This window comes from Vespula pensylvanica, chromosome 5 (assembly GCF_014466175.1).
Source record: "Vespula pensylvanica isolate Volc-1 chromosome 5, ASM1446617v1, whole genome shotgun sequence".
Taxonomy (NCBI): domain Eukaryota; kingdom Metazoa; phylum Arthropoda; class Insecta; order Hymenoptera; family Vespidae; genus Vespula; species Vespula pensylvanica.
Window position 1 is genome coordinate 6,532,975 of NC_057689.1, and position 13,159 is coordinate 6,546,133.

General features: G+C 29.8%; 3 protein-coding genes across 7 annotated transcripts; 1 reads left to right on the forward strand and 2 right to left on the reverse strand.

The window, feature by feature from the left end:
* Nucleotides 1-4,217: 4,217 nt before the first annotated feature.
* LOC122629090 lies at nucleotides 4,218-8,517 on the reverse strand. 4 transcript variants are annotated; one of them, XM_043812130.1, is made up of 8 exons: nucleotides 8,364-8,498; nucleotides 8,008-8,134; nucleotides 7,881-7,937; nucleotides 7,669-7,791; nucleotides 7,511-7,566; nucleotides 7,367-7,445; nucleotides 7,180-7,308; nucleotides 4,218-7,022 (listed from the first exon to the last, which is right to left on the reverse strand). In XM_043812130.1, exons 2-8 carry the CDS (start codon nucleotides 8,032-8,034, stop codon nucleotides 6,828-6,830), a joined length of 666 nt encoding a protein of 221 aa, XP_043668065.1. In that variant the 5' UTR covers nucleotides 8,035-8,134; nucleotides 8,364-8,498; the 3' UTR covers nucleotides 4,218-6,827. The 4 variants fall into 4 exon arrangements, with proteins under 4 accessions (XP_043668065.1, XP_043668064.1, XP_043668063.1 ...); XM_043812129.1 differs by having other exon boundaries at nucleotides 4,218-6,563; nucleotides 7,881-8,134; nucleotides 8,364-8,517; XM_043812128.1 differs by having other exon boundaries at nucleotides 7,881-8,134; nucleotides 8,364-8,516.
* A 232-nt stretch (nucleotides 8,518-8,749) lies between these two features.
* Nucleotides 8,750-11,121, reverse strand: LOC122629086 (DNA polymerase delta subunit 2-like). 2 transcript variants are annotated; one of them, XM_043812119.1, is made up of 6 exons: nucleotides 10,721-11,121; nucleotides 10,036-10,340; nucleotides 9,748-9,964; nucleotides 9,432-9,666; nucleotides 9,069-9,370; nucleotides 8,750-8,992 (listed from the first exon to the last, which is right to left on the reverse strand). In XM_043812119.1, exons 1-6 carry the CDS (start codon nucleotides 10,887-10,889, stop codon nucleotides 8,874-8,876), a joined length of 1,347 nt encoding a protein of 448 aa, XP_043668054.1. In that variant the 5' UTR covers nucleotides 10,890-11,121; the 3' UTR covers nucleotides 8,750-8,873. The 2 variants fall into 2 exon arrangements, with proteins under 2 accessions (XP_043668054.1, XP_043668055.1); XM_043812120.1 differs by having other exon boundaries at nucleotides 8,751-8,992; nucleotides 9,069-9,361; nucleotides 10,721-11,120.
* A 216-nt stretch (nucleotides 11,122-11,337) lies between these two features.
* LOC122629087 (pentatricopeptide repeat-containing protein 2, mitochondrial-like) lies at nucleotides 11,338-13,091 on the forward strand. Its single transcript, XM_043812122.1, has 5 exons — nucleotides 11,338-11,557; nucleotides 11,637-12,175; nucleotides 12,251-12,541; nucleotides 12,625-12,729; nucleotides 12,849-13,091. Exons 1-5 carry the CDS (start codon nucleotides 11,482-11,484, stop codon nucleotides 12,975-12,977), a joined length of 1,140 nt encoding a protein of 379 aa, XP_043668057.1. The 5' UTR covers nucleotides 11,338-11,481; the 3' UTR covers nucleotides 12,978-13,091.
* Nucleotides 13,092-13,159: the final 68 nt, after the last annotated feature.

The following is a 13,159-nucleotide window of genomic DNA, read 5'->3' on the forward strand; positions in this document are numbered from 1 at the left end:
CCGAATTCTAATTGAACTTACTCGCGCTTAACGCGTTAGTCTTTTTATTTTTTTTTTTTTCCATATTTTTTCTTCTTTTCTTTCTGTTCTTTGACACGTCGACCCTATCGCGTGTGGTTAATTGTAAACGAATTTCCGTGCTGTCGATAGCAGAAGAAAAAGAGAAAGAAAGAAAGAAAGAAAGAGGAAATCGTTATGGATCTTGATACATTATCGTGTAAAATACACAAGAGCCAATTTAGACGATACTCATAAATTTTTTAATTCGTTTTAATGTTCTTTGTCGTTTCTACCCCGTGTTTCAAAGCGACGATAATTCGATGATTAAGAGACGTCAAGACCAATAGGTGTTCAGAGAAAAAAGGATACAATCAATTCTTCCGATATATTTAATCGATTAGCATGCGTAGTCGGTTAACTTAAAAAAAACTAAAAAATAAATAAATAAATAAAGAAGAATAAGAATGGCGAGACTTAGATGAAAAAGAGATAGAGAGAAGGAGAAAGAGGATATAGTCGCGCCCTTAAAAGCACAACGATTCTAGAATGTGGCCGATATCCTTGTGAACGAATTTCCAAGTGAGCGATTATAGTTTCCGAACGAGAAGAGCCATACTTAGATTAATTATATATATAATTATTAATTATCTACTTAAAAAAAAAAAGAGGAAAAGAAACATGTATACATTGTTTCTCTCCTTTTTTTTTTCCTTTTTCTTTTCTTTGTTAAACTCGTACGAGATATTGGTTAGTCGATTTTAATCTACACACTATCGTAAAAAGTAACGAAAAAAAGTGATTTATGTTTGACCATTTCGTGTTGCACAAAACGCCATTAGGGTATTGGGACTGTCTGCTAAGGGATCGAATGAACACGATCGTCCTTCAAGAACGATGATTTTTCGCATTTCCAAAAATTCTGATCTGTTCTTTGGAAAAAAAAGAAAAAGAAAAAAAATGATAACGATAACAAACAAAGGAAAAAACCCACTTGCAACCTTCTTTTCGCAACGCCGTTTTAGACAACATCGTTTTGCTAGCTTCTCTCTTCGAATCACCTGGTTATTATTATACATATATACATACATACATACACACCTGTACGTACTGCATTCCAAACAAACGCTCTCAAATTCGCATTTAGAAAAGGGCGCTTGTGTAATACGGCTAAGACTGCTATTGTCGTGTTTTTCATTTCCTGCGTAGAAGATTAGATCGCCATTGCAGAATCTCTTTAGCTAGTAAAAGATAAAAAATGAAAGAAAGAAAGCAAGCTTCTTTTAATTTTCCTCTCATTCTTTTTTCTACGGGAAACAAAAAGTAAATATACGTATATATATTATAAAATACATATATATATATTATGTTATATATATATATATATATTAAAAATAGTTTACGTTGTTGAAAGTATTACTAGGAGTAAATTTTAATGAAAGGCGCCCGAGCCATGTCGTTCATCGTGAACTCTATCGTTTAATTATCATTCCGTTTTACAGCTAAGTGCATGGATGTTGCGTGCGTTACCATCGCGTACACGGCTAAATAAGAAAGACGACGATAAAAAATCGGAAGAAATGAAAAATAACGAGTTTCACGTGAAAACTCTAGAGAAAAATTAGATTATCGCGTCGAGCCTTAAATCATCGAGCTCCGAAAGGAGAAAGAAAAAAGAACAAGAAATAAACTCTTATTGGCAGTCACTCATTCGTCATTTCGATCGCGAGACTCTTAGATGCGACGGCGACAATTACAGTATAACACAATCGAAAGAATAAAAATAAAAATAAATGTGAAATAAATAAATAAATAAATAAATAAATAAATAATATAAAAAAATAGAAAAAAAGAGAGAAAATGCGAAAGGTCCATCGGTTCTTCTTTCTGTCAATCCCGAAGTGGACTCTCTTACTGTAAAAAAAGAAAAGATGGCATTAAGCTGCAGCAATAATAATACAAATATAGGTATTACGAAAGAAGTTTAGACAAATAAAAAAGAAAAAGAGAGACGAGGGGAGAAAGAGGGAGAGAGAGAGAGAGAGAGAGAGAAAGAGACAGGAAAAAAAAAGAAGGAAAAAATTTAACTCAAGGTAATTCCATTGACGAGCTGTATTTTAACTTTTCGTGCGTCGTACTACCGCAAAGATGCATAATACGCGATATATAAATCGTACGTAAAGCAAAGTGTATACATACATGCATATAAGTATAGTTAGGTGGCACGATCGCGATGAAGATAATATATTATATTATATTATATTATATTATATTATATTATATTATATTATATTATATTATATTATATTATATTATATTAAATAACAATTATCTCTCGCTAAAACGCCTGCTATTCTCACCGGCAAAGTGAGTAAATCACGACAAAGAAATTAAAAAGAAAAAGAGGAAAAAAGGGTAGCATATACTTATAGCGGCAAAAGGAAGAAGTACGGCGAGCGAGCGGCGTTAATGTTAATGTTTTGTTGAATATATTATATGAACGTTGAAGTACATACATTCAGAAGATTATGGGTTAATGTTTCAAATGGTATAATGGCAAGCGAATTATGACATACATATATACATAAAATGCAGAAACGATATCGTGCGCGTTGCTGTAATAATGATAATATTAACTATAAACGATAATAATATTGATTATTAAACAGTGAATAATTGCTCTTATTAAGATCACACCTTGCATTGTACAGAAAACATAATAATTGTTAGTTATTAGGTAGCCGCATTATAATCTATTTACCCAGTTAATCCAAATACGAGTAAACGAAACGGCAGAAAGATGGAGAGAAAAAGAGATTAGAAAGATATTAGATAGAAAAGAGAGAGAGAAATAGAAAGAGAGAGAGAGAGAGACCAGGCAATCCCTTTGTCACGTACGAAAGAGAGATAAAAGAAAGAGAAAGAGAAAAGATCAGAAAAATGCGACAGACCCGATACAAAACTCGTTGTCCGAACGATGCTCTCCGTTATATTGATGACATTAATAACACAATAAAAACCAAGGATTTGGAACCTCGTTCGGTTCTATCCTTTTATTAATAATTAAGTAATTCCTCGGAATTCAGATCCGTAATAAAACGGTATCATGCTGACTTCCGACGAAATACTGAAAATATTTCTTTAGTATTACGACAATTTTATGATTTTTCCTATCGTCACGCAAGCGCGATGCTTCGTCCGAATTTTTATAGATCTTGCCAATAAGACGAGCAACGAAAAGAATTGAATTTTTCTCTTACACGCGCTTTTAAGGAATTATTAAAACGAACAAAAAAGAAGAAAAACGGGGAAAAAAAAGAAAAAGAAAAGGTCAATTTTTCGATCGATCGAAGTCTCTTTTTGAAGCGTCTCATTGGCGATGATCTACTTCGAACAAGCTCTTTTCATCGATCTCTTTCAAGTTGAGAAAATAGAAACATACTTTTCTCGTTGGCAATGTACACGTGTATATGTGTATATATATATATATACACACATATATATTATATATATTATATATATATATACATATGTACATCGCCAAGGACGTCACTGACATCCGACCGTCCTCTTCTCGATCATCATCGTACATATATACATAATTACGCCGAGTTAACTCGTCATCGCTGCTCGAACGAGTCGACGAATGGATCCGTATGAATGATTTGGAATGCGTGATGGAAAGAGAGGGTGAAGGAGAGATAGATAGATAAATTAGATAGATAAAGAGGACAGAGGAAGGAATTAGTCGATGAGAAGTTCAAAGGGACTCATTCAAATTTTCGACAGGTCGGCAAGTTCGAGAACATCTCATAAGCCTTAAAGAAGGAAGAAAAAAAAATTGAAAGAAAACTCGAGATTATAGCGCAGCGCGCAGCGTGTAGCGGTCATCTTCGTATAATAGGAATTGAAATGATATACGATATGCATGTATATATGCATAAATATATACATATATACATTCATATACATATATATATATATTTATTTCTTATCGTTACACATTATATATATATATATATATAAATATATGTATTATATAAGTTTTACGATGTAAACATAGCATCGATCATTATTATTATCGATACACTGGCGATCGATCGCGCAACGCACGGGTTTGGCCTAACAATAAGAGAAAACGAGAGCTCGTCCTCGCGATCGATATCTGTATAAGCCACAAGGAGAAAGAGAAGGTCGAAAAGCCGAGAGGTCGATCGATATTCAAAATCCAAAGTCTGTAACGTCGTTATATTTAGCGCATAGAATTCAAAAGGACATCCGCGCGTTCTCTCATTCACAAAACGCGCGTAAACCTTTCCAATTTGAAATAAGAAAAAGGAAATAGGAGAACGAGTTCGTTTCGGGAATAAATGCAACGAAGAAAAGACCGGAAGAAGACCGACAACGTTGACGATCAAAAGATGACGGACGTTTTAAGCGTTGTTCAATTTTATCCGAAATAGTATCTTTCACGTTTGCATTGAATTTATAAGAAAGTTTATATTTTCGCGCCACAAAGTCGAATCGCATTTTCAACACATTTGAAAAATTATATTAGTTATTTAACGAGTCCTTTAATCATTTTATTTCGTCGATAAAAGTATATATACATATATATCGGAAATGTCGATCTCTAAAACGCTGTTCATCTATTCGTTCGTCACGTATGAGAAATTTAAAGAAAAGAAGAGAAGTGACGCGGGATTAATTGATACGGAAGAGAGAGATCTTCATGTACTTACATCAGCCATTTCCAGATATATAAATAAAATAAAGGGGGTGAATAAAAGAATAAATAGGTAAATAATTAAATAGTCGCGCGTGTGGAAGATGAAAGAAAGAAAGAGAGAAAATGAAAGGAAAGTTAGATTAGTGGAAAAGAGTTCAATGTATGTTCATGAATGTTCGTGAATTGCGTGTGAATGTCGAATGAATGGCAGTGAAAGAGAAAGATCGAAAGGGTGTGTCGTGTATAAGTATGCATGAGAAAGAAAAAGGGGGAGAGAGAGAGAGAGAGAGTCTAAGCAAGATCGTGTCACGTTGGTGCAATTATTATATTGAGAGGCTATTTCAATAACCTTATAAGTGTCAATTCCACTTTCAAACGTAAATCGTAATTAATGCGAAAATATTAACACACGTAGAGAAAAAAAAAAGGAAAAAAAGAGAACAAATAAAGCGACAAACGACGATAAGGAGAAAACAAAATAAAAAAAAAAAAATAAGAAAGTCGTAGACGACAAAGCGAGAGTCGCACGCCGGCGATTTCTCGATCGTTCAGCGATAAAAGTGAGATTATATTGATAAATTTAAATTATTGAAGTAAAACAAAAAAAGAAAGAAAGAGATAGAGCGAGAGAGAGGGAGAGAGAGAACGAACGAGCGAGAGAAAGTACGAGCGAAGTATATATAAAGTAAAAAAAAAACAACATGTAGCACATGCAAGAGTAACAGAGATATCAATACTTTTTATTGTAGGTATTTCATAGGCGAGATTCATAAAAAAAAATTAATAAAGGTATTGTATTAATGATCACTTATATTAAATGAATCAACGGTGTTTTTCTGCCTATACGTATTTACGTCTCGTACTTTTATGTCAGACGAGCACTATAGACTTCTCTCGTGTAAGAACAAAAATGATACGAATATATTTCGTTTTCGTTTTCTCTATTATAATGTTATTATTAACACTGTACAAAGTTGGCAATAATGTTAAGAATACCCTCTTCTATATAATCGTTACTTGCCGTAACAAACGAGAAACTCTTCGCGACTTTCGGCCGTTCGAACGATCGCGAAGGGTGGTTTCAATTAGCAGGTAACGATTATTACTGCTGTAGAGCTAATATGTGATCAAGTGAATGTGCCCTTTCATCGTGTAATCAAGCACAAAGGAAAGTTTCCTCTATGAGTATAACGGTAGGCCTCTAGTCCGTTTATCTCCGATTCTATAGAGATACGGATCGCGCGATAACGATCAGTCGACCAACGAAATACGAATCCAACATACCCCCTTTGGATGGAAATCTTTTCTCATATACCACTTGCCTGAGATGAATGAATTATAAAGATCCTTGTTCGAAGGTAAATATAATCTTGTGCGAAACATTTTGATTTTTTTTCCAAAGGATTTCGTTGGATTCGTCTTCTCGTATAATCTCATCCGAAGAATACCGACGATGTAAGAATAATTTTCAGGTCACTCATCTACGAAAGAGAAAAAAAGAAAAAAATAAGCCAAGCGTTTACTGTACAATTATATTCTTTTACGTTAACGACTTACCATTGAGTAGTCGGGTAGTATATTTTACATTACTGATATATAGTAGCGTTACTTATCTTACCCTAATTTTATATATAATTAAAGATAAGTATCCGCAAGAATTATAGTCAGCACTGCAGTGAAGTTACTATACAATTATAGATAACGGCCCGTAAAAAAAATTTCAAAAACCGACACGATGTTCAATGTATTTAATGATCTTCTCGAACGGTGAAGAATATATGATATATCGGGAATACGAGGTGTCATTTTTTTTGCCTTTTCTTTCTTCCGCTCCTACCTTCACAAAGGAAAAGTAGGAATGCCTCGTTAGACATGTATAACAATTTATTAAGAAAATAATATAAATTTTATTACACAGCCAGCGCTTTAAAATTAATTTTACTATCCTAAAAGCCTAATTATTAAAATGCTGAAAGTACTTAAAAATGAATCCTAAATGTAAGGCCAAATATTAGATATAAAACATTCAGAAAGGCGCACGTATTATACTGTCAAAAATGAATAGCATATTGTAATCGCGTAAAAAATCGCATTTAGATTTTTAATAGGGACAAAGTATGGAATCATCCTTATCAAAAACAAGTTCTGCTTTAGAAAGAAGTTGATCTTGGAAATATCCATCATTTGATAATCTTTCTGGACCACGTAGAGCTTTTACACGAACAAAGTGTTTTACTACTGTAGGATTGACATACGACATTGTCAATCTACAACCCCATGTTAATAATGCTAGAGGCTGCAATATGTAGATACATTATTAGTCAAACAATATATAAAATTATTATCACGTATGATACAAATCTATTTTATAACCTATTAATTTCCTTTAATTATATATAATAAGATTATTTAATAAGATTACACATTGAAATCAATTTGGACTCTAAACTTACTCTATCTTCCTCCAAAAGATTGTAAGGTGTTATAATATGTCGCCGAAGACAACCTTTAATTAGAGATTTCAAGCGCTTTACTTCTAATGGATTAGCACATGGATGATACAACATAACAACTGCTCCATGCTAAAGAAATATCTATCTTTAATATTTTACAAATTGTAAGTAGTAAAGATACAATTACCTCCATACTATGAAGCCATCTTTGTTTTGGTAAAAATTTATATTCTCCATAGACAGGCCATAAAGCTCTATGTGTTCCACTGAAAAAGGGATTTTTACATATCAACTATATAAATGTAACATGTTTCTTACATAACATACTTACTAAATTGGTATATCACTATCATATTCTATCTTCTCATTCATACATTTATGAGCAGCCTATCCATAGAAGTAAAGTATATTTTAATAAAAGTCTTAGTAAATTAAATTTTTATTGCCAGAAATTATATAAAAAGAAAAATAATAATAATAAAATCTTACCACATATGCTGTTGGAACCTCTTCACAGTACAACATAGGATTTATTTCAGTATTAGGTATAATACGTCTATTGTAACAGGTATAATTCACTGGAGATCCATCCCAATCAACAGTTAAATTTGTCTGATATATATAATGATAATAATAATTCGTTATAAGTTTAAAAAACAAAAAATTGTTAAAAAGAAAAACTTGGTTATAACTTAATATACCTTAGCATCATCACATTGTGTAGATACTATACCCATAGGTATTGAGTGTATAAAATTCTGTGAATAATCATCATGCGAATATTCATTCTTAGATAATATTTTAGGAGGTGGAGTAGGATCACCTAACCTTTCTGGCATCCATCTCCCTGTCCATGTTTCCAAATCATTATCAATATTCCTGCGATTTTCCCTTTCACGCTCTCCATAGGACCGAAACAGTTGTAGGAAATTTATTCCTGACTGTTCATGAGAATCTAAAATATTGTATAATCCAATCTTCGGGTATATCTTTTTATTTTATGCGCTTAAACAATACATATTTATGTATACGTTGTGTGTATATACACATGTTCGTGCGCTTATATGTATATACACACATTATTTATAAATTATCCTATATGCGATGCAAATTTTTTGAATAGGTTAGAAAAGATACAAACTCGGTGACAATAACAGTGATTCAAAAAACTGATATAAAACAACCTTCATTTTGATCAATATATGCATTCACGAAGTCCGAAGTAATTAGGCAGCTAAGAAGTAGTGAGAAAAGCTTTCCATTCATCATGTGTTGCTTACAGTAACACCTGTTTGCACGTCAAACGTCACGAATATTCTATCATAGATTATATAAACGACACTTTCATAGAATAGTAAGTTATATAGTTTATTTATCGCCAGACGCTTTGCGCCCTCTAGCGGTACATATAATGACCTAAAAATTTTGAACGTGCAAAATATCTTTGCGCATATTGATTAAAAACTATATTTTTTATTATTAATAACTTAACAATTACTTGTTTTTCATATTCCTTTTATGTTTTATTTTTTATTTAGTAAAAATAATTATATATACAACTGCTAAACAGAATATATTACAATTCAATACATACATACATATATATATATATATATACAATACAACATTATACGATATAATACAATTAAAATTGTATAAAAACAAATATAAAATATAAAGAAATATGCTAGATGTCATAAACTAGCTTCAAATGAAATAGGAAACGTTTCTAGACTTTCCAAATCAAGCAAAACAACTGTTCGAGTTTTTGAAAAGTTTGGAATACAAACTAACCTCACTATATGTCCTTCATCTGTGACAAATATTTAATAAAATTGAAATGGTTTATTCATTTGTTTTCACCTAATATAATTTAAACATGATCTTACCAGATATTACTTTTGTATCATATTCCTCCATGTTACCAACAAAGTATATGTCTAAACATTCCTTTATGATGAATGGATCATTTTCAAAATATGGATAAGATGGTAATTTATCAGGAGCTGTAGGTACGTAATGTCGCCAATATAATGTATTCTCTAGCCATGCTAAAGGAGTATTTTCTGTAAGATTAGCAACTTTCATAATATCTTGAATTGGTTGTCCACTAGATCCAGCTATAATACGAGATCCAATAGAACCAACCCAAGGATTAGTAGCACTATTAAAACTCTTATATCTGTAAAATCTTTTGTAAAGTAAATTCCTCATTTTTTCTGTAATTATGTCTAATAGATTTAATTTTATACCTTATTGTTTGTGGTAATAAACAAGGATGTAATGGCTGTTGAGGCAATGTATGACATACAGGATCAAATTCACCAGGCATTAATGTTACACAACAACATTTTACAATAGGTTTAAGAAATTCATCAAGTCTATGAGTGGCTACCTGAGTTTCCTTAGTTAATATTTCATTATATTTTTGTTTTTTTGAATAATTTTTATGGTCAAATGTTTCGATAAAACCTCTTACACTATTTCCTAAATGATCATAGATAAATTTATTAATTTTAATCATATAAGTAAACACTAATTGATATAAATTAAAGTAATCACAAATACCAGCTATAATAACATGTGCAATATGTGCAGCTTCTTTTTGTATGCAAGAATTTCCAGCCATTCCTACAATCCACTCTGATAAAAGAGTCAATCCAAATGAATTTATGTTATTTACCAAAGATAATCCAGAAACTAATAGTATCATTTTACTTTTTTTTATTGATATACAAGATGTAGAAGGTGCTGAAGAATATCCTGGAAAACACCAATCCTCTACCTAAAGTAAGAATAATCTAATTGGTCAAATCAAATAACTTAAGATATTAACTTAATATGTACTTATAATACCCAAAATGTTCCATTCTCTTGTTGACGACCAAGCATAGCACAAACAATACCAGTTACAATACTTTGTATGTTCATATGATTACCAGTTAGTTTTATTCTTAATGTTTCATCTTCCAAAAATAAGATATTCTTAAATAAGGCATAATTAGATTGTAATGGTTGTGGACAAAATTGCAGTTCTTTTGAAAGCATTTGCAAGGTTGATTTTTTAAGTTCTTGATGCTTATAAAGAGTTCCTATGATGATACAGAGTTCATTTTCTTGAAATTCAACAAGATTTGAGATATTTATTACTTTATATGGAGCTAAAATAAAATAACAAAGATTTACAGAAACTCTTTTTATAAATATTTATTTGTATCTGTTTTATATATTTTAATTATTTTCTGACAATATATTTATTGATAAATACAAGTATGAGCAATAAGCAAATTATATTGGCATAAAAGTTATAAACGAAAATTTTATGTAATGAGAACAATTTTTTATTTCTTTTTCAGATGCGTATTTTTTTAAAGAATATAGTGTTTTATCTTTCCTTTATAGACATATATATTTCCTTTCATCGATCTTATTAAAATTAACCTATAACCCCTATCACCTATAACACCTATTAACCTATATCACGCATGAGTTTATTAAAAGATATTTATCTTCAGTTATGAATTAATTTAAAATACTTTACCCCATTTTGTTTTTGCCTTTTGTATTACGTTATCTCTTAATGCATTTAATCTTGTAAAATATATACTTGAGAATTGGTGCTGAAAATTTTTCGAAGGAAGTAAAAATCTTTTAAAATCGTCCAGCGGTACTTTATCTCGAACAAAAACACAAGTTGTATCATTCTCCATGAATAAAAGTAACGTTATGTTTACACATGAAAAAATATTTCTATTCTATCGGTTAAAAAATTTGTTATTTGATCGATAAAAGTGAATGTTTTTTTTTATTTATTTGATATATATACCAATGTTTTTGAAGAAATAATCGTAGACGAACAATAATTATTTTCATCTATCGCTAATTTTTATTAACAAAACTAATAAAGTATAATTTATAATATACGTTCCATTCTCAACATAGTCAAATATGATCCAATACGATTCAAGCATTCCATATTTTTATTAAGAGATACCTCTTTGATCAAATCAACAATTTATTTTTACATAATTACATAATATATAAGCTACAAATATATATTAAAATACAAGTTGTAATTTATTATATATTAATTAATTTACACGAGTATAATATGATCGTAATGGATAATATTTAATAAACTAGGATGATTCGTGAAGTCCTTCCGGAAAACGTTCCGTATCTTTCTTTTACATCTTCGCGTGTGCGGTCTCTTGTAACTTTACTCTACTGTATACTAATAATTAATTAAAAATAAGAGATAAAGAAAAATTATTCTAATTATATAGATAATATTTATAAATCATGGCTTTAAATTTAAGATTTCTTCGGCTTAATTTGCCACTTATCTTTAAACCTACAATAAAAAATAATTTAAATGGTACGTAATACTACAGTAACCTCAAACATTATATCATGCATTTTTAACTTGTTTTAATTAAATTGTGATTTTATTTTAGGAAGTGTCCATTTCCAAGCAAATCGTTTTATTTTGACAAATAAATCAATAGGCATGAACGGTTATGAATATATGAGATCACAGATATCCGAGCAGTTTACAAGCGTAGAATCTTCATTTCGTACAAAAATGAAAGAAATTGTTAATGATGAAAACAGTGTTATTTTTACAGAAGATTTAAAAGCTATGGCTCATTTAGTATCTTCTGAATCTGAAGATTTAGATTTATTTGTTAAAATGATATATAAATTTAATTCTCAAAACAAAGAGTTAAGATTTGGTAATTATGTATTTGGCCCTGTTATAATGAGAGCTTTTAATTTTGTGGATAGACCAGATCTAGCATTATCTACATTTCTTGATCCAAATCTAACATCATTTTATGATCAAAATATGAGTTACACGGCTTTGATGACACTATTGTACAATCATGAAATGTACAAGGAAATACGGCAAGTATTTGATATGTGTAAAATCAGAAACAGTGATCAATTTCCAAGATTTCCAGTTATTATTACTGCTGCTGCTTGTTATCGAGAGGTTTGTACATTCTTTTAATAATTTATTTAAAACAAAATACAAAAATTTAATTATTTAAAATTTTATTTTTTTTAGAATACTCCAGAATCATATAGTTATCTATTAAACTGTTGGAAAGAATTGTCTACAAGTAATCTTCCACCTATACGTAAAGTTATAACATTCTTAGCAGGTCTAGCATTAAAACAAAATTCTCCAGAGATTGCTTTAGAATTATTATCATTAATAAAAACACGTTACATTGATAGTAGATGTTTGAAAATTCTTACATATAGTAAGCTTAAGAGATTTAACGATGTTATGTTTTTATTAAAAAAATCACTTGAAGGAAATTATAAAATCAAAGAAACATATTTTTCAGATGTGGTATGTATAATTAAATTACTCATAATTTTATTGACTTTACAATATAAAATAAAAATATTAATTAAAGTAATTTTAAATTTTAGATTGCAACACTTGAAGTAGATATAGAAAATAGCGATGAAAATTTGAAACCAATATTACAAAAATTAATTACACTGCTAAAAACACAAGATTATGTACAAGAAGAGGTAATTATACAAAAATATTGTAACAGTTGCAATGATTATTTTATATCTATTAATAACTAAAATATCTTAATAATAACAATATCCTAAATGCAAGATACTTAATATACTATTTTTTACAGACATTGGAATCTCATTTAATTATACCAATTGAATATGTTCCCTTGAAACATTCAGTTTTGAACCAAAAAAAAGAATTAGCAATTAATGCTCGACAAAAAAGGATAATTGGTTTAAAGGATCTTATCTAAATATCTTTTTATAATTTATTGTAGCATATATTTATAAAATATATTGTCAATACATTCATAAAACAATTGTATTTAAATAATACTATCTTTAAAATGATAAAACATTCATTTTAATATATTTGTTAAATTTAATTTTATTACATTTAATATTAAAGTATTTGTATAATAAGTAATTAGTTAAT